At 51.2% G+C, this 25084-nt stretch overlaps 1 protein-coding gene across 2 annotated transcripts; it reads right to left on the bottom strand.

Annotated features, from left to right (window-relative positions):
• Window positions 1-1538: 1538 nt before the first annotated feature.
• Window positions 1539-24385, bottom strand: KLHL12 (kelch like family member 12). Of its 2 annotated transcripts, XM_068173409.1 has the most exons (12): window positions 24274-24385; window positions 23830-24027; window positions 17020-17173; window positions 16027-16244; window positions 12805-12954; window positions 10977-11091; window positions 9925-10031; window positions 8835-9030; window positions 7979-8137; window positions 6675-6773; window positions 3404-3590; window positions 1539-3103 (listed from the first exon to the last, which is right to left on the bottom strand). In XM_068173409.1, exons 1-12 carry the CDS (start codon window positions 24355-24357, stop codon window positions 2977-2979), a joined length of 1794 nt encoding a protein of 597 aa, XP_068029510.1. In that variant the 5' UTR covers window positions 24358-24385; the 3' UTR covers window positions 1539-2976. The 2 variants fall into 2 exon arrangements, with proteins under 2 accessions (XP_068029510.1, XP_068029511.1); XM_068173410.1 differs by lacking the exons at window positions 1539-3103; window positions 3404-3590 and adding an exon at window positions 3893-4048.
• Between the last annotated feature and the right edge of the window lie 699 nt (window positions 24386-25084).

The raw sequence follows: 25084 nt of genomic DNA, 5'->3' as shown, positions 1-25084 counted from the left end.
GATGGGTCTGCTGGCCATTCTCACAGAGTCACATCCTGCTGTGACCCAGTTCTGATGCTGCTGCTTCAATCTGCCCAACTGCTGAGTTTCTGCCTAACCACACACTGGACACTTTTGGAGCTGAATCCTCCTGAGCCCTCTGCAGGAGAGCAGGGCTCGTCAGGGAAGGGAGAGGAGCTACTGGCAGCTCCAGGGTCAGTATCAGAGCCTGGGAACTCCCCCTGCACTGCCTGCACCCTGCAGGTGCCAGAGGGGCACCGGTATGACAGATCCATGGATGGGACCAGTGAGTGCTTCCTGGTGAGTGCTGCACTCCCCAGACAGGGCCTGTTCCCTTCTTTGCTTCCCCACTTCTTGCTGGCTAAAGAATGATGGAGCAGTTTGGACAGGTGTCAGGAGAGGATCCTGAACATCTGGAGTGAATGGTGAGCTGTTTATGGGGGGACTGGGTAGTAGGTGGAGGATTTGGAGCCATCAGAGGCTCCTGGGGCAGAATGCTGCAGTTTGCCCTGAAACCAGCACAATCTGTCTTTTGCATGTGAACAGATGAATTAATCCTGGGCTCCATTCGTCCCACATGCCCATGGTAGACAAAGGAGCTGTAATTTTTTGCAACTGCAGCTCTACTGCAACAGTATTAGAATTATGGAATTGTTTAATTTAGAAAAGGCCTCTAAGATAATTGAGTCCAACCATTTCCCCAGCAATGCCATGTTCACCACTAAACCATGTCCCCAGGGGCCACATCCACAGGTCTTTTAAACACTTCCAGAGATGGTGACTCCACCACTGCCCTGGGCAGCTGTGCCAGGGCCTGACCAGCCCTTCAGGGAAGAAATTTCCCCCAATATCCAACCTGAACCTCCCCTGGCACAACTTGATGCCGTTTCCTCCTGTCCTGTCCCTGTTCCCTGGGAGCAGAGCCTGACCCTCCCCAGCTCCCCCCTCCTGTCAGGAGTTGTGCAGAGCCACAAGGTCCCCCTGAGCCTCCTTTTCTCCAGGCTGAGCCCTTTCCAGCTCCCTCAGCCGCTCCTGGTGCTCCAGCCCATTCCCCAGCTCCATTCCCTTCTCTGGACACGCTCCAGTCCCTCAATGTCCTTGTGAGGGTCCCAAGACTGATCCCAGATTGGAGGTGTGACCTCAGCAATGCCCAGCGTAGAGGGATGGTCACTGGTTCTGCTGGTCACACCATGGCTGGTACAAACCAGGTGTCATTAGCCTTTGTGGCCACCTGGGCTCATGTTCAGCCCCTGATTATTCATTATTTCTGTTGACTGTAATCGTAGTCTTTTCCTCTCTGCTGCCATGCTCTTCTCCAACAGACCTTGCAAGAAATTCCCTCCCTAGGGAGTCCTCCAGGCCTGGCTGGACTGTGCCACAGATCTCACAGCTGGAGCAGCTGCTTTTCATTACTAGGCTGAAGCTGCAGGGCAGAGACACACCTGAGGGTAGCTGCCTGTCTAACACAGGATTTGCACAAACCCTCCACGTAGCAGTCAGACATATGTCTGGAAGGTAGAGAACAGAAGCTAAACTCCTACTGGCTCAGGAAATATTTTATTCTTTATACTTTCATTAAAAAATAAACATAGGAAACAAAACCACAGAACACTTGTGTGATAGAAACAAACGCAGAAGGTCAGAGCATTGGCTGAAAGTGCATAATTAGGTCATGCTACCACGTCCCTGATCCCACCCTGTCCCCAAGCAAGGAGTCAGCAGGAAGCTCAACGAGCAGCACTACATGGAGCCCAGGCACTGTGGGGCAAGCTGATGGCAGAGGGGTGCCCGTGCTCCCAGGAACGCAGTGAGGCAGGACATGCTGAGCAGGGAGTGCTCCATGAGCTGCTGTGAGCCACCGATGGAGCCTCACCTGGGCTCACGGGGCAGGCCAGGGATAGCAAGTGTCACAGGATGTGTGGAGTTATGAGACAGGGGAATAAACAGCTGAGAACAAAGGGCAAAACAGAATCCCGGATGTCACTCCAGAACAGCCCTGGAAGCAGAAAAATCCTAGATAAAAGGAAAACCAACACAATGAACTTGAGTGAAAGTCTGCCTTGGCTGTGCTGGACTCAGCATTTTGTGTGGGACAAACCCCAGTGACTCACCCAGCAGGACCTTGGTGGGCAGCAGCCACTGTGTCCCTGCTCTCCTGGCCTCAGCTCACAGGGTGGGGCACAGGCACGGCCAAGCTCCCGGTGCTACACATCATTTGCAGCTGGAGCTGTCAAGCTTTTTGAGGAAACACGATGTGAGGAACCTTGCTGAGCACCTGCTCAAGAGCACAAACACTGCAGATGCTTCTGTGGCAGGCAACGAGCTCCTCCCCTGCCTCTGCCCCTGTGGCCTCAGGCTCTGGTCACAGTAGCTGACAGCTTTAACCTTCGACTCCTTTGTGCACAGCCCTGCGAGGACCCTGCAGACACAGTGCCAGTGCAGGCCCCCTCACACACACCAGCCAGCCTGGCTCTGCAGCCACGCGTGCTCGGGAGCACCTTGGAACATTCAGTACGGACACGATGATTTGAAGCTGGAACATAAGAGCAGCTGGACTCACCCTCACACATCCACACGGCTGAGAGCGACCCGAGGACCCGCGGGGTCCTGCGGTGGCTGAAGAGGTGACCCAGGGGTATGTACATGTCCTTGGGAGGGGTCACCAGGCTGGCTGAGACCAGGCTGGGGCAACTCTGCTCTGCCCACAGACTGAGCCACAGGAACAGCAGAGAGTGCAGCTTCTCCTGACCCATTCATCCCCTTCCTCCAGCTTCCCAGAGAGCCCCCGATTTCAAATGACTGCTGAGATCACACAGCTATGCACATGCTCTAGTCACAAGCAGCACAGAAAGCTGCTGTTCTCGTGCCCATTCCCACAGCATCCACAACTCTCAAGAGCAGTCACTGCAAATCATTTGGGACTCTTCCTCCAGCTGAGACTTTTTAGAATGCTTTTCTTTGTGAGTTCCCTCCTGATCACTTCTCCCGAAGGACGCAGACCCCCGCGTCGCAGCGCTGCATCCCCAGGGAGGTGACCACTTCCCAGCTGTCAATGATGGGGTCGTAGCACTCGATGCTGCTCAGCAGTGAGTTGCCATCGTATCTGCCAGGACAGAAAGTTACAGATGAAGGATGGTGCTGGAGAAGAGGCTGAGGCATTCACAGCTCCTCCTGGGAGGCTGGAATAGCCCAAATTACAACCCCTGCATCAGGCTGCCATCGCTGTCTGCTGCCGCTCTCCCGCCTGCCTGGGCCCTGGACCTTTGTGCTGCCTGTTTTGCTTGGGCACGGTGACCCTGTGGGTGTCTCCTCTCATGGAGGAGAGGCCCCGTGGAAGGGGCAGCAGCTGTGTCCCCTCGGGTCACTTGCTGAGCACCCAGAGCTGCAGGGCCCCTGGGCTTACCCGGCGATGGCGTAGAGCCGGCCCCGCAGCACGGTGGCCCCCACGTAGCAGCGGGGCGTGGTCATGCTGGTCACCGTGGTCCAGGAGTCGGTGCGGATGTTGTAGGCTTCCACCGAGGAGAGGTGTGCCGTGCCATCGAAGCCACCCACCACGTAGATGTGGTCATTGAGCAGAGCCACGCCAGCCCCTGCGGAGAGAAGGTGGCCCAGTCACACTCACGAGTGACACCGGCAGCACCGGGCTCGCTGCCACAAGGTGAGCAGGTCAATTCCTCCCTCTCCACGGGACATTTTTTATGCTTGTACCTCCCCCAAAAGAGCTGATAACCGTGTCTTCTGTTGTCCCCAATATGTAACATGAAAACACCTCGCTCCACTAAACACTGCTGACTCTGTGGCAGGGGGGGCCTAAGCAGCACAGCAGCACAAGAGCTTTACCTGGGCTGACACCTGACCACAGGTGTGTGAGCAGAGCAGCACCAGGCCTGCTCTGCTGGCAGGCAGCCGGCTGGGACTGTCAGCCAGAGCCAGGTTCCTCTGGTGTTTCTGACTCCCTGCTGTCACCCAGCTCCTGGCTGTGGCCTGGAGAGTAGCTGCACACTGCTCCATGCAAAGCTGGAGGAGGGATTTCCCTGACATTACTCCTCTGGAAGACAAAATGAAAACTGGTTTCTACACTGTTGCAGAGGCAGAGGTGGCTGGAGCAGCTGCCTGAACAGGTGTTCTCACAGTGAAAGCAGACAATAATATGCTGCTCCAACTGGGAATTTATGAAACCAGCAGCAAATAACCCCCAGCAGCTTTAGTTCCTCCTTGGCAGCCCCCTCAGGTACAGCACAGGAGGACACTGTGACATTACCATGCGCTCGGTGGCCTCAGGGGCTCCTGCACAGTCAGCCCTGTCAGGCTGTCACCACCCACATGGAACTCCTGCACTAATGAATATCCTGAAGGGAATGAGCCAGCTACTCTGGCATGGATCTGTTTCTTTACAAACAGGGTGTAAGAGACTTTCTGTTCCACTAAACACGTCCTGGTTTCCCTGTCTGTCCTTGCTGAGAGCCCCAGAACAGCTGGGAATGGCCAGGCTGGCCCAGTGGGCTCTCCAGGAGCTTTGGCTGAAGAGACCAAACCAAGGCCTAATCAGGGAAATTTGGTCCAGCAATGCACTATGGCCAAGGTCTCTGAAAGGTAGCCTCCCTCCAGAATCAGAATTCTTTTCACCTAAGAGGTGAAAAGAAACAAGGAGGAAATGATCTCTGTGAATAGAGCCAAGATTACTCTTAGTCCTGGTCTTGGAATTCAAACCCCTGCACGTGGATAACTCTTAGAGGGTTTTTTGGGGGCAAAAGAAATCCTGCAGGGTCCAAGGTCACCAGCACTCACACCTAGGGTGTGAGTAGTCAGGGGTGTTATTACCAGTGTGGCAGCACAAAAACTTGAGCAAAAAAAGGCCTTTGGGAACACCCATGTTTCAGATCTTGGTACTCCAGGTCACAGTGCCAAGGAAGGGACCAGGTGAGCCAGTGTTGGGTCAAGAGCCTCACCAGGTTCCTGCTGGCTTGTGGCACCAAGGAGCTCATGCTGCAGCCAAGGCACAGCAACAAAAGCCTCCAGCTCCTGTGGGGAGCACAGACCTGGGAAATGCCTGTTGTAGAAAGCCTGAACTCTGCTTCTGGTCTTAAAGTCAGCCTTCTCTGGTGCTCAAAGCAGGCCCCATCTGATCCTCAAGCTTCCTAGAGATTCATGGATTGACCTCACATGGTGCCTCTGACCTAGAAAAACCTGCAGATTTTATCCTGTGTTTTATATGTATGGCCTTCCTGGATGTGGAAAGTACCCAGCTCCTAAATCAAATCTATTCTTGGTAGATAAACCAACACTTAACAGGAATATCCCAGTCTCATGAATAAATATTTAAGGGTTGGGGTTTTGGTGAATGCAGGCACAAGAAAACTGAAATGTTTTTGGAACAGAGCCCAGTTTTATTGAGTAGCCAGTACTTGTCCCTAACCAGGACCACTGCACAGGGATCACATGGAGGAGTGCTGCCCAGGCTGGCTGTGAGGGCCAGTTATTGAAAGAAGTAGAGAAAAAGCAACTTCAAAAGGGATTTGGAAGAGGGTCTAAGCACATAACTGTAAGCACTGGGAGCCACACAGGTGTGGAGGCACAGAACCACCCTCCTGTGCACACACAGACAGGGCCAGGGCAGCCCATCAGCATGGCCTGGAGGGCAGGGCAGGAGGCCTGAGGCACACAGCAAGAGCAGGAGGTCAACACACCTGGGCACACAGGAGCTACAGGAGCCCCACGACAACCCCTCTGAGAAATGAAGGAGAGCTTAAACAGAAAGATACTCCAAAAGTAGGATTTAAACTGTATTTTTGTCCTAGATACAAGTGCCAGCTTAAAGCTTGGATAGAACACCGGGCAGAGAGACAAGTGAAGAGTTGTTGGGCAATAATTATTGTGTGACTGTACCACTTGTGTAGCCCACTGCTGGGTGACACTGCTGTGGCAGTGCTGCCCTGGAGCAGGGCTCAGGTGAAGGAGCCTGGCAGGGCACACCTGCCTTCACCGTGTCCCGTGCAGCTGACGAGCACTGACCCAGTACTGTGGTCAGTTTGTGCCTTGGGAGCTGCTCTCCATGGCAGGCATTGTTCCTCCTTGTGGAAGTCACACAGCATTTCATCTGCCTCCCTGTAACCTGTAACCCTGCCACTACATTCCTCTATACACACCTTGGCTTGGGATGGAGGCACGTGAAAATGAATATTTCTCTTAGGAATTCAAGCCAGTAAAATCATCCTTTCTCAAAGCCAACCCACCCACTGGGGCCAGAGCATCCTCCAGGGAAGCAGAGCACACCAGCAGTGACTGCTCCCTCAGTGCAGCAGGAAACACACTGACCTCAAGGCACTGTGGGTGTGGATGTGACAGTCTGGTCAGAGAGAGAGAAAGCTAGATAAGCTTTCCCATGAATTGGTCTGAGGGAGCTGGAGAGACAGAATCATAGCCCAATACGAAACAATCCACAGGTGGTGTTTGTAATAAGTTATTTTCCCATAAGGTTGTTTACAGATGGGTGTCTTCTTAATTAGCCAATGGTGATGGTGTTTTGATTCTTTAATCAAAACCTGCAGTGAACTAGAGTATAAAAAGGAATGGGTTCCTAATAAAATTGTTATTAGCCTTCTGAAAACACATGGAGTGTGTCGCTCATTTATCCGTGTCATTTCTGACTCAATGGTGACACTGTGGGCTCTTACCTGAGCGCTTAGTGGCCATTGGAGTGACATTTGTCCAGTGTCCAGTGTGGGGGTCATACCTCTCTACAGAATTCAGGATGTTCAGCCCATCGTAGCCTCCTGAAACAAAACACAGGAGCAAACCATGGGGCTCACCTGGGAAGAATGTTTTCTGTGCAGAGAGCAGTACCATTCCTGGTGGGCCCCGAGCACAGCGTGGCACTGCCATCAGCACAGCCCATCTTGGTGGGACAGAGGATCCTGCAGCCAGCCCAGAGCCAGCTCTGCCCCCACACTGCACCGGGCCACGTGGGAGAGCATCACCTCCCCAAACCAGCACACCAGGCCAGCCCCATGGAGCTGCCTCTGAGCACACTGAGGCCACTGCTGGTGCAGCCCTGCAGCTGTGCAGCTCCCAGGTCTGTGCTGCAGCTGCACGAGGCTGAATGGTGTAGGCTGGGATCTCTCAAGAGCTGTTTCACAAGCAGATACTAAAATCTCTGTGCAGCCCCAGCAAAGGAGCAGTGTGCTGCCATCCACCCTGGGGAACAGCATGAGGAAGGGGAATAAACATGGTTGCTTTATGGCCAGATTCAAGGCCAGGTTGGGCAGGGCTTGGAGCACCCTGGTCTAATGGAAGGTGTCCCTGCCCATGGCAGGGGGTGGAATGAGATGAAGTCCCTTCCAACCCAAACCATTCAGTGGTTCTATGAAACCAGTGCCTAAGATCTGTGACTCCCCAGGAACATGACTGCAACAGATGTGGGTGCAACACTAGGCCTTCTCAGGGGCCTAGAAGGTGACCCACAGAGCAAGCTTCAGAGTGCTCTGTCCTCTGGCAATCTCACGATATTCACAGCTGGTGTAGTGCTCTGAAACTGAAATGAGTGCTACAGGAAGAAACTGGAGAACAGACAGCTTAGGATACATTTCTGGAGCACTACAGCCACTACTGCAGGTGTACCCTCTGTCCCACAGCTACCTGCTTCATCTCTGGGCATTTAGACACTGCCAGGCCACACAAAGCCTCAGCTGGCATTGCTTATCCTCCACACTTCTGCCATGCCTCAAATGCAATGTGTGTAAACTGTGTTTAATTTGCAGTGTGCAGCATTCCCTGCAGTGATGGGACAGCTGCAGCCCAAGCCATTGTGATGGGAACAGTGAGGTCAGGCAGCACTCACTGACACAGCTGTGAGTGCTGTGAGGTTAAACCTCTGCTAACATGGACCTGACAGGTTGGGGCTGCTCAGGCAGCACTTGAATGGTCACTTGGGTAAAAAGGCAGGCTCTGCACAGCTCCCAGAGGTGCTGAGGGTACCTACCCAGGCAGTAGATGACTCCATTGGCCACCACGAGCCCCGCTCCCTCCCGTGCTGTCTGCATGTCTCCCAGCATGCTCCACTGGTCGATGTTGGGGTCGTAGCGCTCCATACTGGTGTGACGGCGGCTCCCATCGAACCCACCCGAAACGTAGATCATGTCTGCAGGGACAGAGGTGGGACCCAGCCAGTCAGCCAGGAGCATGGAGCACCAGGGCCCTCACACACAGAGCAAAGCTACAACATGGACTGCAAGCCACAGAAAACAGAGCATGGCACACTGGGAGCCGAGATGAACCCAGGCTCCTCAGCCTGGCTCACAGGCCCAACAAACAAACACAAGTTCCATCTGGCACTTAAATCTGCTTCTTGCTGATGGATGAAAGAGAACACACACAATCCAGCTATTTTTTTTTCATGCTGCAGAACCACTGAAACACTGCCATGCCCAAACCCAAACCCTGCCCGTGGCGAGCCTCGTGTCAGTACCTGCCCAAAGTCCTCACTCCTTCCAGGCAGATGTTCCAGTCACTCCAGTGCTGGATGGTCACAGCTGTACTTGGTGTCCTGTGCTCAGCGTTGCCCAACGCTGTCACCACCCTCAGAGCTTCCCACTCCATAATCTCTCACAGAGCCCCTTTCCCCCAGTTGACAGATACATGCTGCAGGAATGCAGCGGAGGCAGAGCTCCTCTCAGGATATGTGGGCAAGTTTTCCATTCCTGCATCCCAGTGATGAGAAGGCAGAACCTCAGGCTTCCCTCCTCCCCCAGAGCCAGCCCACTCTTCACATAGCAGCTCAGGGCATCTCAGGCCAGAGCTGAACAGGCTGTTCTGCCCTGGCAGTGACCAGGACGTACCTCCAAGGGTTGTGGCTCCCGCCAGCCCTCGGCGCACGTTCATGGGAGCCACGGAGTACCAGATGCCATCCTCGTCCGACGTGTAATCCAGGCACTCCACGGAGCTGAGGCGGGAGCGCCCGTCGTAGCCCCCGATGACGTAGATGCGGTCGTGCAGGGACACCGTGGCCACGTATCGCCGTTTGCGGGTGATGCTCTGGGACAGCAAAGCAACACCAAGGTCACAGACAGAAACAACACTGGGCACGGAGACCAACCACTGCTCTTCCACCCTCTTCTGCTGCTCCTCTGGGAAACGGCTCACTGCCCCAGGGCAGGCAGCTCTATGGATTTAAAGGACACAGCCTGAGTGACTGTGCCTGCCTCCCCCTGCCATGCTCTCTTCTCAGGACCGTGTCTCTCTGCACTCAAATATTCCACACTAAATGTCATTTATCCTGTGCTGCTGCATAACCTCTGATGCATTTGGGACGATTTTGTTAGCCTCCCACTGGCAATAGGAAAAGTAGGGACTCGGAATATTTGATGAAGCTTTCAGCCTCCAAAAAAGATCAGAATTTTGGAACACCAGGTGATACTGAGTCTGCCCTAACAGCTGATACTGAAGAAAAGGCAGTTCTCCACCATTTCACACAGATAAAGGTGGTTTTAATTTGGGTAGAAATACTGCTCAGTGCAGGAATTCTCTCTTCCCATTTTGCTCCAAAATGCTGCAAGCAGTGGGATCACGCAGCAGCCTGAAGACTGCACTGATTACACTGCTCCTATTGACATTCCAATTATCATCACTAACCTTACAGCTTCACACCCCTTCACTAAGAAACATGATCGTTCTCACTCCCACAACCAAGATGTGGGTCTCTGCAGGCTCAGCTGATCAGGTCTATGACAACAACCCCCTCTCCCTCAGTCACTCTGCAAGCTGAAGTGGTTTCAGCATTCACCATGTAAATCGCTGAAGAATTTCTGTCAGAAATCCTCAGCAGATTGCACAGGACAGCCCAAGGAGATTGTTATCCAGCTGGTGCTGCAGGATCCGAGTTTGCTCACAGCCTGGTCAGCCCAGTGGTGGTCGGAACCAGTCCCTTACCGGCAGGAAGCTCCACTCCTGGGTCTTGGGGTCGTATTTCTCCACCACATCAATGGGGGACTGCTGGCTGCCAAAGCCGCCGATCACGAGCAGCACTTCGTTAGCTCCTGAGGTACAGAGGGACAGCAAAGCCAAGTCAATCCCTTCACAACCAAAGGGTCACTTCAGGGGAACAACCTGAAGAAACTCTGAGCCTTCCCTGGCACAAAGCTGTCTCTAAATCCCTGTTTTTGTCTCGGCTCTGGAGAAGGGACCTAATCTGGCTCAGGCTCTCACACTCCCTCTGTGCTCAGCAAGAAAGAGAAGGGAGGAACTATTCAGAACGTGGCAGACAACTGACTGAGGTGTTAGGAGCTGGCTGCTGGAGGGCTGTTTCTCCTAACATCAGAGGCACTTTGAAAAGGCAAGCTGCCTCAGACAGGTGCTGAAGTTCATTCCTTTATATCTCCTTTTGTACCCTTTCCACTGTTTTTCCCTAAGACAAGCATTTGCCGAACAACTCAGTGACTGTGCTTGGAAGAAGATATCACAATTTATTTGCCTTAACAAGGCTAGGGAGAAAAAAAAAAGCACCTCTAAAGGGGAAGAGGGACATCTCCGTCTCCCTCCTTGCACCTTCCCCTGTTCGATTCTCTGTGGCAACTTGCTGTCACTCACCTCACAGCTCTATTTTGGACTCTGATACCTGCCTCTTCACACAGGAAGAAACTCTTCCCACAGTTCTTGGACAGATGCATGCTGGGACAAATGTATCTGCAGGCACCAGGAGCTCAGGAAACTGTTTTTAAGGCCACAGCAGGGGCCTGGGATTAAAGGCAATCAGCTAGTCCCCACACTGGCACTAAGCAATCTATAAACCTCTTTTACAGGTGCCTCTGTAAAAGAGGCACCTCTGTCCTTTGCTCCAGTCCGCTCTCTGTCCCGCTGGGGACCACGGGACAAGTTACTGCTGTGAAGAACATCAACACAGTTACAAGGCATTAGTCAAGGTGTCTGACACAACACCTGCCAGTGCCCTGGCCCCTCTCAGGGTCCTTTCCTCTGCTGCTCACCCAGACGTGCTCGTGTCCTGGGTCCTTGCATCTGGCTCCGGAGCTCGGGCCGAAGGTGGAATTTCTTGGCTTCGTCCACGAGGTCTCTGCACTGCAGGCTGCAGCGTATAAAAGGCTGGGGAGAAACATGAGTCACTGGTACATGCAATGTATTTTAAGAAACCTCAGAGGAACTGTCCTAAAGCCAACTCTCATCAGCTCAGACAGCACAAAAAGGACTTGTGTGCGAGTCCTGGTGCAGATACTGCATGCAGGGAAATGCAAAGGCAACTGAAGACCAGACTGCAGCTGAGAAGATATGGCTCCATCCTCACAGTCTGGCACTGAAGGCTCCTTAAAGGAAATGGCCGAGTTCCAACAATAAGGAAAAGCCACTTCTGCTCCATTTAAGCCAGCAGAAGTATGACTAGGAAGGGGAACTGGCAATGAAACCACACTTGATCTGCCCCACATAACTTGTCCTGTACATGCTATTGGAGGAGAGGGGGACAGCACAGCACAATGAAACTGTTTAGCTGATTTACTGCCCTGATCACTTTGCACATGGGACATGGAGTTGTGAAGAGGCAACAGGAACACTGAGGTCTTGTTGAAGAGTGAGGGGCATCCAAGGACAGCCTCATCTCCTTGCACAATGCTGTGTAATTCCCTTCCCTAGCCGAGGGCCTGGACCAACCTCCCTTCAGCTCAGCACTCATTTTCCCATGGGTGTTGGGTGTACCTGCTGCTTCAGTAAGTTCAGATTTACCTCTACAGGTTCCTTGTGTCTGTGAGGCAGCCACATGGAGCCAACGCTCCACTCTCCATACTGCCCCAAGCTGGATGTGCCACCAGTGTGTGGCACTGCCATACTGGACAGGTCACCGTCCACGTTCGCTCTGAGAGCTGAGGGCTGTACACACTGTCTTGGGCTGGATTTGGAACAGATCTATTTGTTTTGGTACCAGTCCCTTTTCCATTAGCTTAAATTTCAGTTTGAAGCAGACCATGACAATCTGACTGAACACCCTTTAGCTCTAGCACAACCTACCACAACAGCCCATTAGGTTGTCCTGATTTAATAACATCCATGATCCATCACATCCGAGATGACTTGCTAAATCAGCCTTTTCCTGACACAGAGAAACATCTGTCATTCACCATTCAGCACCTGCCAGGTGACAAGGACTAGTAACCCTTGAGTACTTCCTATCACCATCTAACCTGAAGGCTGGTTTGACCTTCTCTGGGCCTTCCTTTGAAATCTTGTCTGGAGTCAGCATCACTTCCTGTCTAGAATTAAACTTGCACTTAAAAGCTTAATAGTCACTTTGCATTGTCCCCATTTTGGGCTGCCTCTGCAGCATCCCAGAACACAAAGCAGCAGCGTTAGCCATGGCTCTTGACCGTGTGTTAGGTCCTGGACCCACGCAGCTGCTTTTTTTCTCACTTAGAGGTACTTGCTGGCCATCTGCACCTCAGACACCTTCTGAGGAGTCATGACCTCCCTGAGATCAATGGCAGCAATCTTCAGCCTGCGGGAAGGGGCCCTGCCAGCACTTAGGAATGAAGGCAGAAAGCACTTGGAGACTGCAAGAGATGACAACAGAAAGGTGCTGTGGATATCTGCAGAGACAGCTGGCTAATGGCTCTGGAGAGGGCGCCCTGTGGCTGCAGAGCGGGATGCTGTGACTGCTGGCACAGCAAACACAGCTCAGTGTGACAGCAGCGCTGCGGCTGAGCAGGGACAGCTGCACGGTGTCACCAAAGAGTGGCAGCAGAGAAAGAGCTTTGCATACATGCTGGGGGCCAGCAGAGCCCAGGCAGGAGCAGGCAGTGGCCGCTGTACCTCGGTGTCGATGACGTCGGTGATGTAGCGCGGGGTGAGCAGCGGCATCCGCACGTACTGCAGCAGCTCCGGCAGCGACGCCTCGCGCTCCTTCTTCGAGTGCTTCACCCAGTTTATCACCGCCTCGAACACCGGCTCCTCCGAGTCCACCTGCAGACAGGAGGCACATCCCGATCAGGTGGCAGCATAGCGTTGGAGCTACTGCCATGGAGCACACAACGTCCAGCTGCTGCACCGCTTCACAGCGAGCAAGGGAGCAGGACACTTCAGCTACGAGTCCCTCAGGGAAATCCCCACAAGCACAGTGAATTCCCTCACTTTCTTTTCCTTAAACCTGCGTTTGCTTTCTCCCCTGCAGCTGAGATCAACAATGGGCAGTCCAAGTCCCAGAGCAGTGAGCCGTACGGCGCGGAGCAGAGCCTGGAGCTGAGATCTCCATCCACTGACCGGTGGGAACTCACAGGACAGCTCCCCCAGTTCTCTGGATCAGGAGCTGTGATCCAACAAAATTCAAAGTGCTATCAAAGAGATGATTAGAATAATTTTTACTTTGCACAGCAAAGTGTCTGCCTTAGGCCCCGGCAGCCCTGTGCTTACGCACTGCCCCTCGGACACTCCAGCCAGAGCAGGTACACTTAAGGATTCAATTCACCTTTTAAAAACTACAAAGGATTTCAGAGTGGAGAATCCCAGGGCATGATTGCTACTGTTTATTTCTTTTTATCACTAGTTTATTTCTGTCTGCATTTAGGACCAGCACATGCTGGTGCTTACACCACTTCTGGAGATTACACTGACTAAATCATCCAGATTTGATCCTGTTAGAGAACCACAGGCATTTTGGACACCTATGATTACCAAAAGCAAAAGAATTGTAAAAAATCTCATATATATATATATATAAAAAATTAATATATATATATATAAATATATAAATATATAAATATATAAAAATATATATTACTTATTACTTATACATAAATTATATATTACTTAGACTTTGTTTTCTTTTTGCACATATCCAACGTAAAAGGAAATCAGACATGAATTTATTATCACACAGTCTGTTAACTGAGACTAAATATGAAGATAAAAGAAAAGCCCGTGATGAAAGGACTAAGCCTTCCCACCAGCCTATGACTGGTCCCCTTTGAAATCCAGTTTGAAGCTGTCAGGCAGAATGTTTTGAAGCAGGGAGCCACAGAGGTTAATTATGTAAGGCATTCTTCTACACCATTGTTTTATATTTGTTACAGTGTAATTTGGAATGGCCTCTTTCTCTTGGAATTACAGGGGAAGGACAATTAGAGCTCACAAAAGGAGAGCAGACTACTGTATTGTTTCCAATTTCCCCACCTCCTCTTTAAATGCAATAATCCTGTGCTGATTTATTCCCTCCTGAACTGAATGTCCTCAGATATATTTAACAGTTTGAGCGTTCATTGAATCATTTATGTTTTCTGATAAATGATGAGTAACACTAAATGCAGGATCACAGTGAGGACCTGTCATTGCATTTCTTGAGCAGCCCAGAGATTTTCTGAGGGTGTTCCCTTACCACGCTCTTGATTCCACACAGCACCTCTGTCCAGGCACAACAGGAGAGAGATCTGCTCCTTATCCCAGACTGGTCTGGGCTGGAAGGGACTTTAAAGCCCATCCCATTCCACCCCCTGCCATGGGCAGGGACACCTTCCACCAGACCAGGTTGCTCCTGGTCCAGCCTGGCCTTGGACACTTCCAGGCATGGGGCAGCCACAGATTCTCTGGGTACTCCGTGCCAGGGCCTCACCTCCCTCACAGGGAAGAATTTCTTCCCAACATCAAATCTAAATCTCTCCTCTTTAGAACTGTTACCCCTTGTCCTATCACTCTCTGCCCACGTAAAAAGTCACTCTTCCTCTTTTTTTTATAAGCCCCTTTATAAGGTTTCCCTGGAGCTGTCTCTTCTCCAGGTGAACACCCCCAGCTCTCCAAGCCTGGCTCCAGAGCAGAGGGGCTCCAGGCTTCCTCTGGACCCTCTCGAACAGGTCCATGTGTTTCTTATGCTGAGAACCCCAGACCTGGACACAGCACTCCAGGTGAGGTCTCACAAGGACAGAGAAGAGGGGGAGAAGCCCCTCCCTTGCCCTACTTGTCACATATTTTTAAGGCACAACAGTGCATGCCCAACACACTGCCTACTGCATAGTCTGAACCAGCCCTTCCAATCCACAAGGAATGTCACTTTTCCTGAACAGATGATCCAAGAAGCTTGGCTGGGTCATTCTGAAGTTCCTCATTATTTTCTGCTCCCAGCCCAGAAGCTGCTCTCAGCAGCATCACAACCCACAGGAGCTCAGCCCCTCACAGCACAAAACTGCAGCTTGTCAAACACCAAGCACACTCAGCCTGCTCCACTGCAGATCCCAGCTGGAGCCGGGTCCTTCACCACTGCCTCACATGCTTTTTCTCAAGCAGCCTCATTAACAAGGGGATGTTGGCATGGCTGAAGACCACTTTCATGGAATACATCAACAATTCTCCCCAGCTACCCCTGTACTGGCTTTTCAGGAATCCCATCAAAGATATCCCATACACTGGTTTGCTTCCAGCATTCCTGTTCTCCTGAACTCTGAGCAGTGATTGCTTCAAGCCTTTCAACTGCAGTGAACATCAGCTCTCGACAAAATCCACCTCAATAAATAATCAAGCTCTCTCCTCATTACCAGGGAATATTCAACTTATTAATAGAAAAGCTGGAAAAATGTATTTGACATGTTCCAGTCACGTAGCACACCCTCCAGAAGCTCACCTTCAGGGAACTGAATCTCCCTGTAACCCCCTGCAGATTTAGACCACCCTGCACCATCCCAGGATTCCTTGTACTGCTAGCAGCAGGTTTGATATCAAGGTTTGAGGCTATTTCTGAAATGTAGGCATTGAGACAACTTATCTTCTCCAGGGAAAGGAGGGAATGAAGGGCCAGTAACTCTGCAAAGGGAACTAACTCGCTGTGATTGACTTGCAAGAAACACTTGTGTGACAAATTCTTACAGAGAAGCTACATGGTACTGATAAAATTACAAACTAGCAAAAATAAAAATAGATGCCTCTTGAAAATTAAATTTCAAATTCAGGAACTGTGTGAGGAGTCCATCCCAGGAGTATGGACTAATTACTGACTGGTTTAAATGTTTTATTTCAATGCTTTGCACAGTAATGGTACTTTTCAGGTTTTACCTGAATTTCATCACACTTGATGAGCTTTTCAACCTCTTCTTGATTTAAGAGGATAAACTCTTCATGCTGAACCACCTCTGGAAAATGTTTCTGGCTGAAGACCTCTGCAGCTTGCATTAGATCCACACAATTGTGTGTCTCAGCAAAATCCCGAATGCCCAAACAATTTGATGGATCCAGCTGGCTTTCTAGAAACTCACAGCAAGCTTGTTTCACACCTACGGAAAATTGGAGGGGTGAATGAGCACTGCACGCTTACTATCAATCCACCACTTTGGCAAGGGCTTCAAAAAAGAAAGTTCTGAGCAATAATGAAAATCCAATCCAAATAACAAGTAAAAGTACTACAGAAACATACACATGCATGTATTGCTTTGGAGACTGTGAAGACACTTGGAGCAGCCAGACCATGTGTTTGGGCTGGTTTGAGCTCTGGCTGTTCTATTCCAATGAAAAATTATGTCAGTCTGATACTAGGAAGACTCCAAAGTGAGTTGTACTCAGCTTCATGGATTATAAACCACTACTGTGTCTGCTAGTGGATATGGCACCAGATTTCCAGGTCTGTGATAACCTCTAGGTAAGTTGTCTGGGATTTGGGATAATTGTCTGGGATAGCTCCATAGGTGCATGTGCAATGACAACAACCAGTCTGTTACTGAGCCAGACATACTGTGATGGCAGGTCAAATGACATCTAGGATTGCTTATTGCAATAATCTAACTGAGCTGTAACATTTATGTGCTACACAGCTCACAATTCCTCTTGGGAATACTCTAGCAGAAGTACAGAAGCCCAAAGAATGGAACCTGTTTTACCATTTTGTTTTGCACCCAAATCTGTTCCTCTACCAGTGAGATCACAGTGCACAAGAAAAGAGAAGTTTGACATAACTAATTATAAATATCAGTCTCTTTTCCATGCACACAGGGTCAAACAAACCAAATCTCTAAACAGCAGCAATGATGCAATTTGTGCTAATCTTTGAATTACCTTTCAGCTGAAGCAGACATGCTGCTGGAAGCAATTCTTGGACATTTTCTACTGTCACATGCACAGTTTCTGTATATACAAAGTCCAGCAGGATTTCCATGGTGGAGGCTGTCAGGCCCTGGATATCCACACAGGGTTTATCTTTCTCTGAGAGCTGTAAATTAAAAGGGAGACACAGCTTTATTTTTCATTAATGTGATCAGAAAGCCCACAACCCTCAGCAGGTTTGAAAATAAGATCTGTCAGAGCTTTCAACAGAGATTTGTCCTTTCTATTCTGGTGCTCACTGAAACGATATAGGGAAGGAGGGAATTCCCCTACAGGATTCACTTACAGTAATGAGTAAGAGACAAAGTTCTTTATGGATCAAAAGGACAGTCACACTGCACAGTAAAACCTGTGAGCTGAGATCTGAGTCAGCAGAGATTACATGTGTCACCAGTGCAAGACAACTAAACTGTCTCCTCCATGCAGTACTCCAAGCTTCACTCCAAGGGAATTCCTCCTGCAGTTCACATGGAGTCCCCATCTAGGTGTTGGCTCAAAGCAGGTTCTTTCACCAGGTATGAGAGGCCAATCCACACCCAGAGTCTGGGTATTTGATTCATTTCAGTTCAGCACAGAAAGGGGGGGCAGGGGGCCAATCCCCAAAGCCAGCCAGACTGACAAAACAGTTTACTATTTATACATTTTAGCAAACAAAGGCTTTAATGCTCATTGGCTACAAGCTATCTAGTTGTCTTATTGATTAGCCTTTTATCTTCTATTGGTTAATGATTTCCTTGCTTATTATGCTAATTAGTCCCATGCTCAGTCTTCTATGGGTCAGGGGACTTCTGGAGTTGGTGGCTGTGAGTCAGCGGTCTCAGCGTGCTGGAATTACCTTCTACCCAGTCGGAGCTGAATTCAGCACAGCTGCTGAGCTGGCTTTATCAATTTCTTCCTTATTTTGGGAGTTTTGCCAAGTTCCCTGTGGCCCAGAAATTTGGCTCCTCTGTGCCCCCTATCAGTAGGACATCCTTCTGCCTGAGCTTTGGTAACTTCCCCCCTGGCATGTCCAGCCCTAAACCTGAACAAGTCAGTTCTACTGACAAGTACTTTTCCTTTCCAACACCCGGACATCTTCACCACTCTTCCCTAAAACCAAGCCAAAGAAGAAGCTTTCTCAACTCGTCAGCTTCCTGATTCATTCTTCAAGCTTATGGTGAACTTCATTCCTAAAATGAAATGAAGTAAAATGACACTTTGTGCAGTGATGGCACTTACACAATCCAGACTTTGTCCCCCGACTATTTAATCACCTCTATGATTAATTTTGAAATAATTATTTTTTCCAAGGAACATTATCCTCTCAACGGTCAGTATTTGGGAACAGCAAATTCTGTGAATCCATCAAATTTGCACAAAACAGATTATATTTCACAAAGTATCAGTTTCATGGTTCAGTGCCTCCAGCACAGAGCTGCTGGCAGAGCACCCGGTGATTCCTGACCAATGGACTGGCTGGTGGGCTCACTGACCACACCCTGCACATTGCTGCCAGCTCAGCAGCATTGCTGCACCTCAAGAGATAAAGATCTTCCTGTGGCACGCTGCAAAACCAGCCCCTGACTTCTGGAGCAGTCAGCACCAGTGCAAGCACAATGCAGATGACAGCCTGTGGTTTCTCTGGCCGAGAATGAGCCCGAAGTTGGTACAGCCAGTTGGGCAGAGGCTCAGGGAGCAGAAAGCATGACCAAAGCACCATCACTGAGCTTCAAACCGGCCACAGCTGGGGAAAAAGGAGGCAATACAGAATACAGAAAATAAGAGCAGTGGAAGCTACTCCTGCAGAGGCACTCCAGGACACAGCAGAGAAGTCTGCTGGGATGGAGCCCTGTCTATCACACAGAGATACACTTGCAGGGAAGTACAGGAGGTAATGGTGACCCTTGAAGGAATTTGAGGGAAGAGGCCTTTCAGATCTCTTGACTCAATGAACAACCTTTATGGCTTCCAAATTTGGGAAGGAACAGCAAATTACCTTGTCTGACCTGCTGTGTGACAGGCCAGGCATTGCATTCAGAAGCTAAAACCAGTTCCTGCCTTGGGCCAGACAAAACATTCCCAAAACAAGACTAAGCTGTTTGTACCACAAAGGACACAAATGCCACCAAAGCTCAGAACTGTTCAGATGATTCTAATATGCAAATTAAGACATAGACCATACCTATTTAGGATCAAAGATGTTACAAACTTCTATTGACCTCCTGATAGCTGTAAGCATCAGCTCTTCACACATCAGCCTGGAGCTGATAAGGAAGCTCCTGACCCACAATCAATCAGCCATGCACATACTCTCTTTATATTGGTGACCACAACACAAACCACAAGGACAACACTAATACCAAACAGATGATTACTTCCTGCTTCCCTTGTACTTCTGCTACACCCCACTACTTGGTTATTTTGCTCAGTTTAGTCACATGATAAGAATGCCTAGAAGGAAGGAAGTATTTAATGTAACTTCACCTAATGTGTGTGATGCAGAATTGGGATCCCACCATCATACCTTAAAGAAGGATCTCAGTATGGAGACAACTTGATTCTGAGCACAGAATCATGGATTGGTCTTGGTTGGAAGGGACCTTCTGTGGACCTTCTCTGTCAGTTTGAAGCCATTTCTCTTTCTCCTGCAACCCCAGTGAAAACAGACTCTCTCCATTTTCTTGTTGGTTCCCTTCAGGTACTGGAAGGCCACCCCAGAGCCTTCTCCAGACTCAACGACCCCCATTCTCTCAGCCTTTCAGACTCATGAGGACTCTGAGCTGAGCTCCAGCCTGTGTGAGCAGCATCACAGAACTGCCTGCAGTGCTCAGTGCTGGGCTGCTGGGACACAGTCCCTCATCCATCCATGCAGCCACATCCTTGGACTCAGAATGCAAAATGATGGTCATCCAATGCTAACCAACACACAGGCCAGGCAGCCTTCCTCTTCAAGGTGTTCACTGTTTACTTTCGAGGTTGTTCCGTGGCATCAGACGCATCTCCGCTGTCAGAATTTCAGATTGGTTTCTCACTTCATTGTTTAACATCAGAGCTCTGCTCACTCTCCCTGAAGGGAGTAAAGTAGCCCATGCATAGGAAGTGTGCAGCAGTACAGATCCCAAAATCAACTGCAGCATCCAGGAAAACAACTAAGGAGAGTCACTTTGAGGCCTCAGGAGGTTTACCTCAAGATGCCCAAGCTGCAGAAAGCCTTAAGGCAGGGGGCTGCAGGTTACAGCTCTTTTGTGAAACACTATGTTGCTTTTTCAATTCCACCCATAAATCATTGTGCTGGGTTTGGCTGGGGTAGAGTTTATTTCCTTCCCAGTGGCTGGCATGGGGCTGTATTTTGGAATTGTGCTGAACATAGGGACGATAATGGAGATGTTTTTGTTATTGCTGAGCAGTGGTCACACAGAGCCAAGGCCTTTTCTGCTTTTCATACTGCCAGGCTGGCAAGGGGGCTGGGAAGGAGACACATGGGAAGCTGGGAGGAGACACAGCTGGGACAGATGACCCAAAGTGATCAAAGGCAGGTTCCAGACCACATGGCATCATGCTCAGTATATAAAGTGGGGGACAGAAGGAAGGAGGGGAGGGATGTTTGGAGTGATGGTGTTTGTCTTCCTAAGTCACTGTTATGTGTCCTGGAACCCTGCTCTCTGTGGGATGGCTGAACACCTGCCTGCCCTGGGAAACAGGGAGTGAATTCCTGGGTTTGCTGTGTTTGCACACGTGGCTTTTGCGTTCCATATTAAACTGCCTTTATCTCAACCCACAAATTTTCCAGCTTTGACACTTCTGACTCCCTCCCTGATCCTGCTGGTGGGGGAGCAAGCACGGGGCTCTGAGGGTCTTGGCTGCTGCCTGGGGCTAAACCATGACAATCATGCAGGAGAATGGGTCTAAAATTTTGCAACTCCTGTCTTACCCAAGGCTATTTCTTGTTTTTGCCTTTACTAATGCAGATACACAAAAGTACTCTGGCATAAACCCCAATTTCCTGTCACAGGGGAAGAGAAATGCTGGCATGACAGTGCTAATGTGTGGCTCGCTGTACCCTGGAGAGCAATCACAGCGCAGAGAAGATGACCATGTAAGAACCTGGAAACACCAGCTGTTTACTTTCAGAATAATATTTCTCTGTTCTAGAGGGAAAGAACCCTTCAATTTCTAGAACACAGCCTCCAAGAGAAGACAGAAGTTTCCTTCTGAGGTGGAGCCAGTAATCAGCTCTTAAAAGATCCTAAGTAATGTTAACTTGGACAAACAAAGACAAATACCAGTGCACAGCCAAGATCCAGGGGAGATAAAACTGCTCTGCAATTTTCATGACAAGGAACAACCCTGCAGGTAAAACTGATGGTGTTTCAGTTCTCCCACACTGCTCAGCACAGGAGCAAAGGAAATTGTTGTAAAAAACCTGGGGTTCATCACGTGATCAGTGGCTTCTCCCCATGCTGTAGAACGGGAACAGAAAATGGGAAGAAATTAATACTAAGCTAGACTGAGAACTTTTTAAAATGTTAAAAGTCAGGAGTGAAAGAAGGAAGGAAACTTGAGACACAGAGGGGCAAACGCAGCTCTTTATGACAACAGTATCTGCTGACTGTCTCAGTGTTGTACTGCTATGCACAGATGTGACACCAGAATACTGTGGCATAACCCCAGGATAAAAGGCCAGGAATGCCATGGCATAACCCAAGATCATTTCTGAACAAAGCCTTGTGCAGCCCAGCCTGGCATATCAGAGCAGCCAAGCAGTCCCCAGACCTGCAGGAGGCAAGCAATGGAGTGCTGAGGAAGCCTGGTGTCCATGACACCACACACACTCTGAGCTCCCTGGAGTCCCAGCCTGGCCAAACCCTGCACCCACAAGTGCCTGGAGAGTGTCCAAGCACTGTCCCATCACTGGCTCTGACACACTTGTCGCTGACACACACAGGAAACATGTCCACTCTGAGGCTTACCAAGCTGCCCCTTCCTGGAAGGAAGCTCACCCACAAACACTCCAAAATTGTGTGCCCCTTGGCAGGTTGGTCACTTTGGGGTTTCTATAACAAAGAAGCAAGTTTGGAAGAAACACAAACCAAGCAAAAGAAAATAAACCCTTAAAGCAGAGGCATCGTGGGAGCACGAGAGAGCAAGCAATTTTGCGCACTGAGCACAGCTGCTTTCTCAGGAAGAATTGAATTTCCTAGGAAGATTCACATGTCTGAATGAAGGTCACTCTGATGTTACAGTTAACACGAGTGTAACGAAGCAAGGAGAGACATCTCAGCTTAGACCCAAAGCACACCAACCCCCAGCCTTTGTTAGCAGCCACAAAGAATGTTCTGGAGCACACGGAGTGACGGGATCTCTGCACACGAAGTCCAGAAGTCAAAAGCACTGACAGGAATGTGGAGGCAAACCTAGAGAAGCAGAGATACTCTGCTGTACTGCTGAGCACCTAGAGCTACTGGAGAACAGAGAACTTCAGCCACCAGGGATTGAATTTGCTTTGTGTGTTTTCTTCGTCTAATTACATTTCCTTTATGCAGAGAAAGAGCACAAACCTGATGAATTTACAAATTTCATGAAGACATGGACAAAAAAAGACATTGGTCTGAGGTCAGGCCACACATGCATCATTTTGGTTTCTTTGCACAGGACTGTAAACACCTGCTGCCCTGACAGCACTGAGATAACTGGGCACACAGAGAGCTCTGCCACAGCCTTCGTGCCTGGGTAAAACAAAGAGAAAAATAATTCTCTGCTGCAATGATTCTTGGGCTAGCAGGGAGGGCTTTAGGACCTGTGAGCTACTTAACAATGTTTCTCCCTGCTCACAGGGGAAGGTAGTAGGATAAGGAAAGCATCTTCCATAAGAAAAGCTGCAAAGATTGACTCCAATTTATAAAGACAAAGCCAGGCAAAGCATCTGACATTTAACAGAGAGTGCCAGCTCCCGCTGAAGCAGTGCCTGTCAGTGACTCAGGGAAACTGCACACAGGTAGTGCAAGTCTCACAGGAAGGGCTGAGAGCCAGGGTGCTCACAGGTGAGATGTGCTGGGTGCAGCACCTGGGGCTCAGAGCCACCCCAGCCCCAGGGACACCCCCATGGCAGGAGAGCAGCACAGCCCAGCTCTCAGCCAGTGCCAAGGGCAGCCCAGAGCACGCGTCAAACACCCTCCCTTGCACTGAAAGGGCTGCCCAGAATCCCCAGCACGGCTCCCACAGCTCTGCGCCAGGGCAGGAAAGATGCCCGCAACCACAGAAACCACAAATCACCACTAGAAAAATAAGTAAATGTATCAGAACTCTCCGGCTTGGCAGCTCGCTGGGCACAGGGTGGTCACTGCAGACCATGAATCAAGGCCACAGTCCCTGCCACAACCTCTTAACTCCCCACCAGGTCACAATAAACGCTCTGGGGCCACCATAAGAAGACACAGAATCACCTCGAAAGGCTCCAGGGCCACCAGGACAGACCCCAGAGGGTTCCAGGGCCAGCATGGGGAGATTCACAGTGACCAAGGGCCACCATGGAGAAATCCAGGGCCACCACAGAGGTTCCTGAGGCACCCACAGCCACCATGAAGGGATCGAGAACCACAATGGGGGCATCCTGAGCAGCCACGGGGAGTATCCAGTGGACTCCAGAATCACCACCAGGGGATCCTGGGCCCCACGGGGGGATCCTGGCCCAGCTGCTGAGCAGCTCAACAGAGAACAGCCCAAGCACTGGGCGGCCCTGCCTCCTCCACCCACGGAGCACCCAGGGCCGGCAGCAGCACCAACCTCGCTGGTGAACATGGCGCAGAAGTAGTCGCTGCAGGCGGCCAGGACGATGCGGTGGGCCGGGAAGTCCTTGTGCTCCACGCGGAGGGTGACGTCGCAGAGCGTGTTGCTCTTACGCAGGGCGTTCATGGCGTTGAGGATGGACTTGGCGTGGGAGTTGGTCATGATGTCCTTGGGGGGGGCCATGGCGCGCGGCACCTGCGGGCACAGCCAGCACGGCCACATGGCACGGCGCCCGCCGCCGACAGGGGGCGCTGCCGCCGCGCCGCCCCGCCCGCCCTCAGCGCCCGCCCCGCCCGGCGCCCCCGCCCACCGCGACCCCGCGCCGCGGCCGCCCCGCTGACACCCGGGGCCGCCGGCCCGGCCCGGCCCGGTCCTGCCCGGTCCTGTCCTGCCCCGCCCCGCCCCGCCCGGCCCGGCCCGGCCCGGCCCGGCCGCACTCACCGCCGCGGGGAGAGGTCCCGGCCCGCACACCTCGCCTCCCCCCTCCCTTCCCTCTCCCCGCGCCGCGCGCTCTGATTGCGTCATCGCGCAGAGCGCCCCGCCCCTGGGTGCCGGGCGGTTGCCGAGCAACGAGCGCGGGGCGGGCGCCGCAGCGCCCCCCAGCGGCCCCCGCGGGACCCGCAGGACAGAGACGCTGAGGGGCCGGGAGGGGAACGGGGCGCAGGGAGCGGCTGAGGGCGCTGGGAAGGGGCTCAGCCTGGAGAAAAGGAGGCTCAGGGGGAACCTTCTGGCTCTGCACAACTCCTGACAGGAGCGGGCAGCCGGAGGGGTCGGGCTCTGCTCCCTGGGAGCAGGGACAGGAGGAGAGGGAACGGCCTCAGGCTGGGCCAGCGGAGACTCAGGGTGGAAAATTTCTCCTTGCACAGGCAGCCCAGGGCAGTGGGCATGGAATGGTGGAATCACCATGCCTGAAAGTGTTCAAAATATGTGTGGATGTGGCCCCTGGGGACATGGTTTTACGGTGAATATGGCAATGCTGTGGGAGTGGTTGGACTCCATGATCTCATGAGGGCTTTTTCGACCTTAGTGATCCTGTGATTCCAAGATGCTCGGTTCCCTGCTGCAGTGCTCTGGAAGCAGAGCCCTCACAGGGCGCTGGGCATGGTGTGAGCTGCTCCTTCCCCTGGTGTGGCTCCTGCCGGGTGAACCCCTGGAACTGGCTCTGCCAGGGCTGCGGGAGCCAAGCTGGAAGCCAGGCACCAGAAGCCTGCTGTACAATCCCAGGATTTTTAAGTTAATACTATTTTTGAGC

The sequence above is a fragment of the Anomalospiza imberbis genome, chromosome 26 (genome assembly GCF_031753505.1).
Source record: "Anomalospiza imberbis isolate Cuckoo-Finch-1a 21T00152 chromosome 26, ASM3175350v1, whole genome shotgun sequence".
In the NCBI taxonomy this organism is placed as follows: domain Eukaryota; kingdom Metazoa; phylum Chordata; class Aves; order Passeriformes; family Viduidae; genus Anomalospiza; species Anomalospiza imberbis.
Note: the sequence above shows the minus strand (reverse complement) of the source record. Positions and strands in the feature narration are given on the sequence as shown.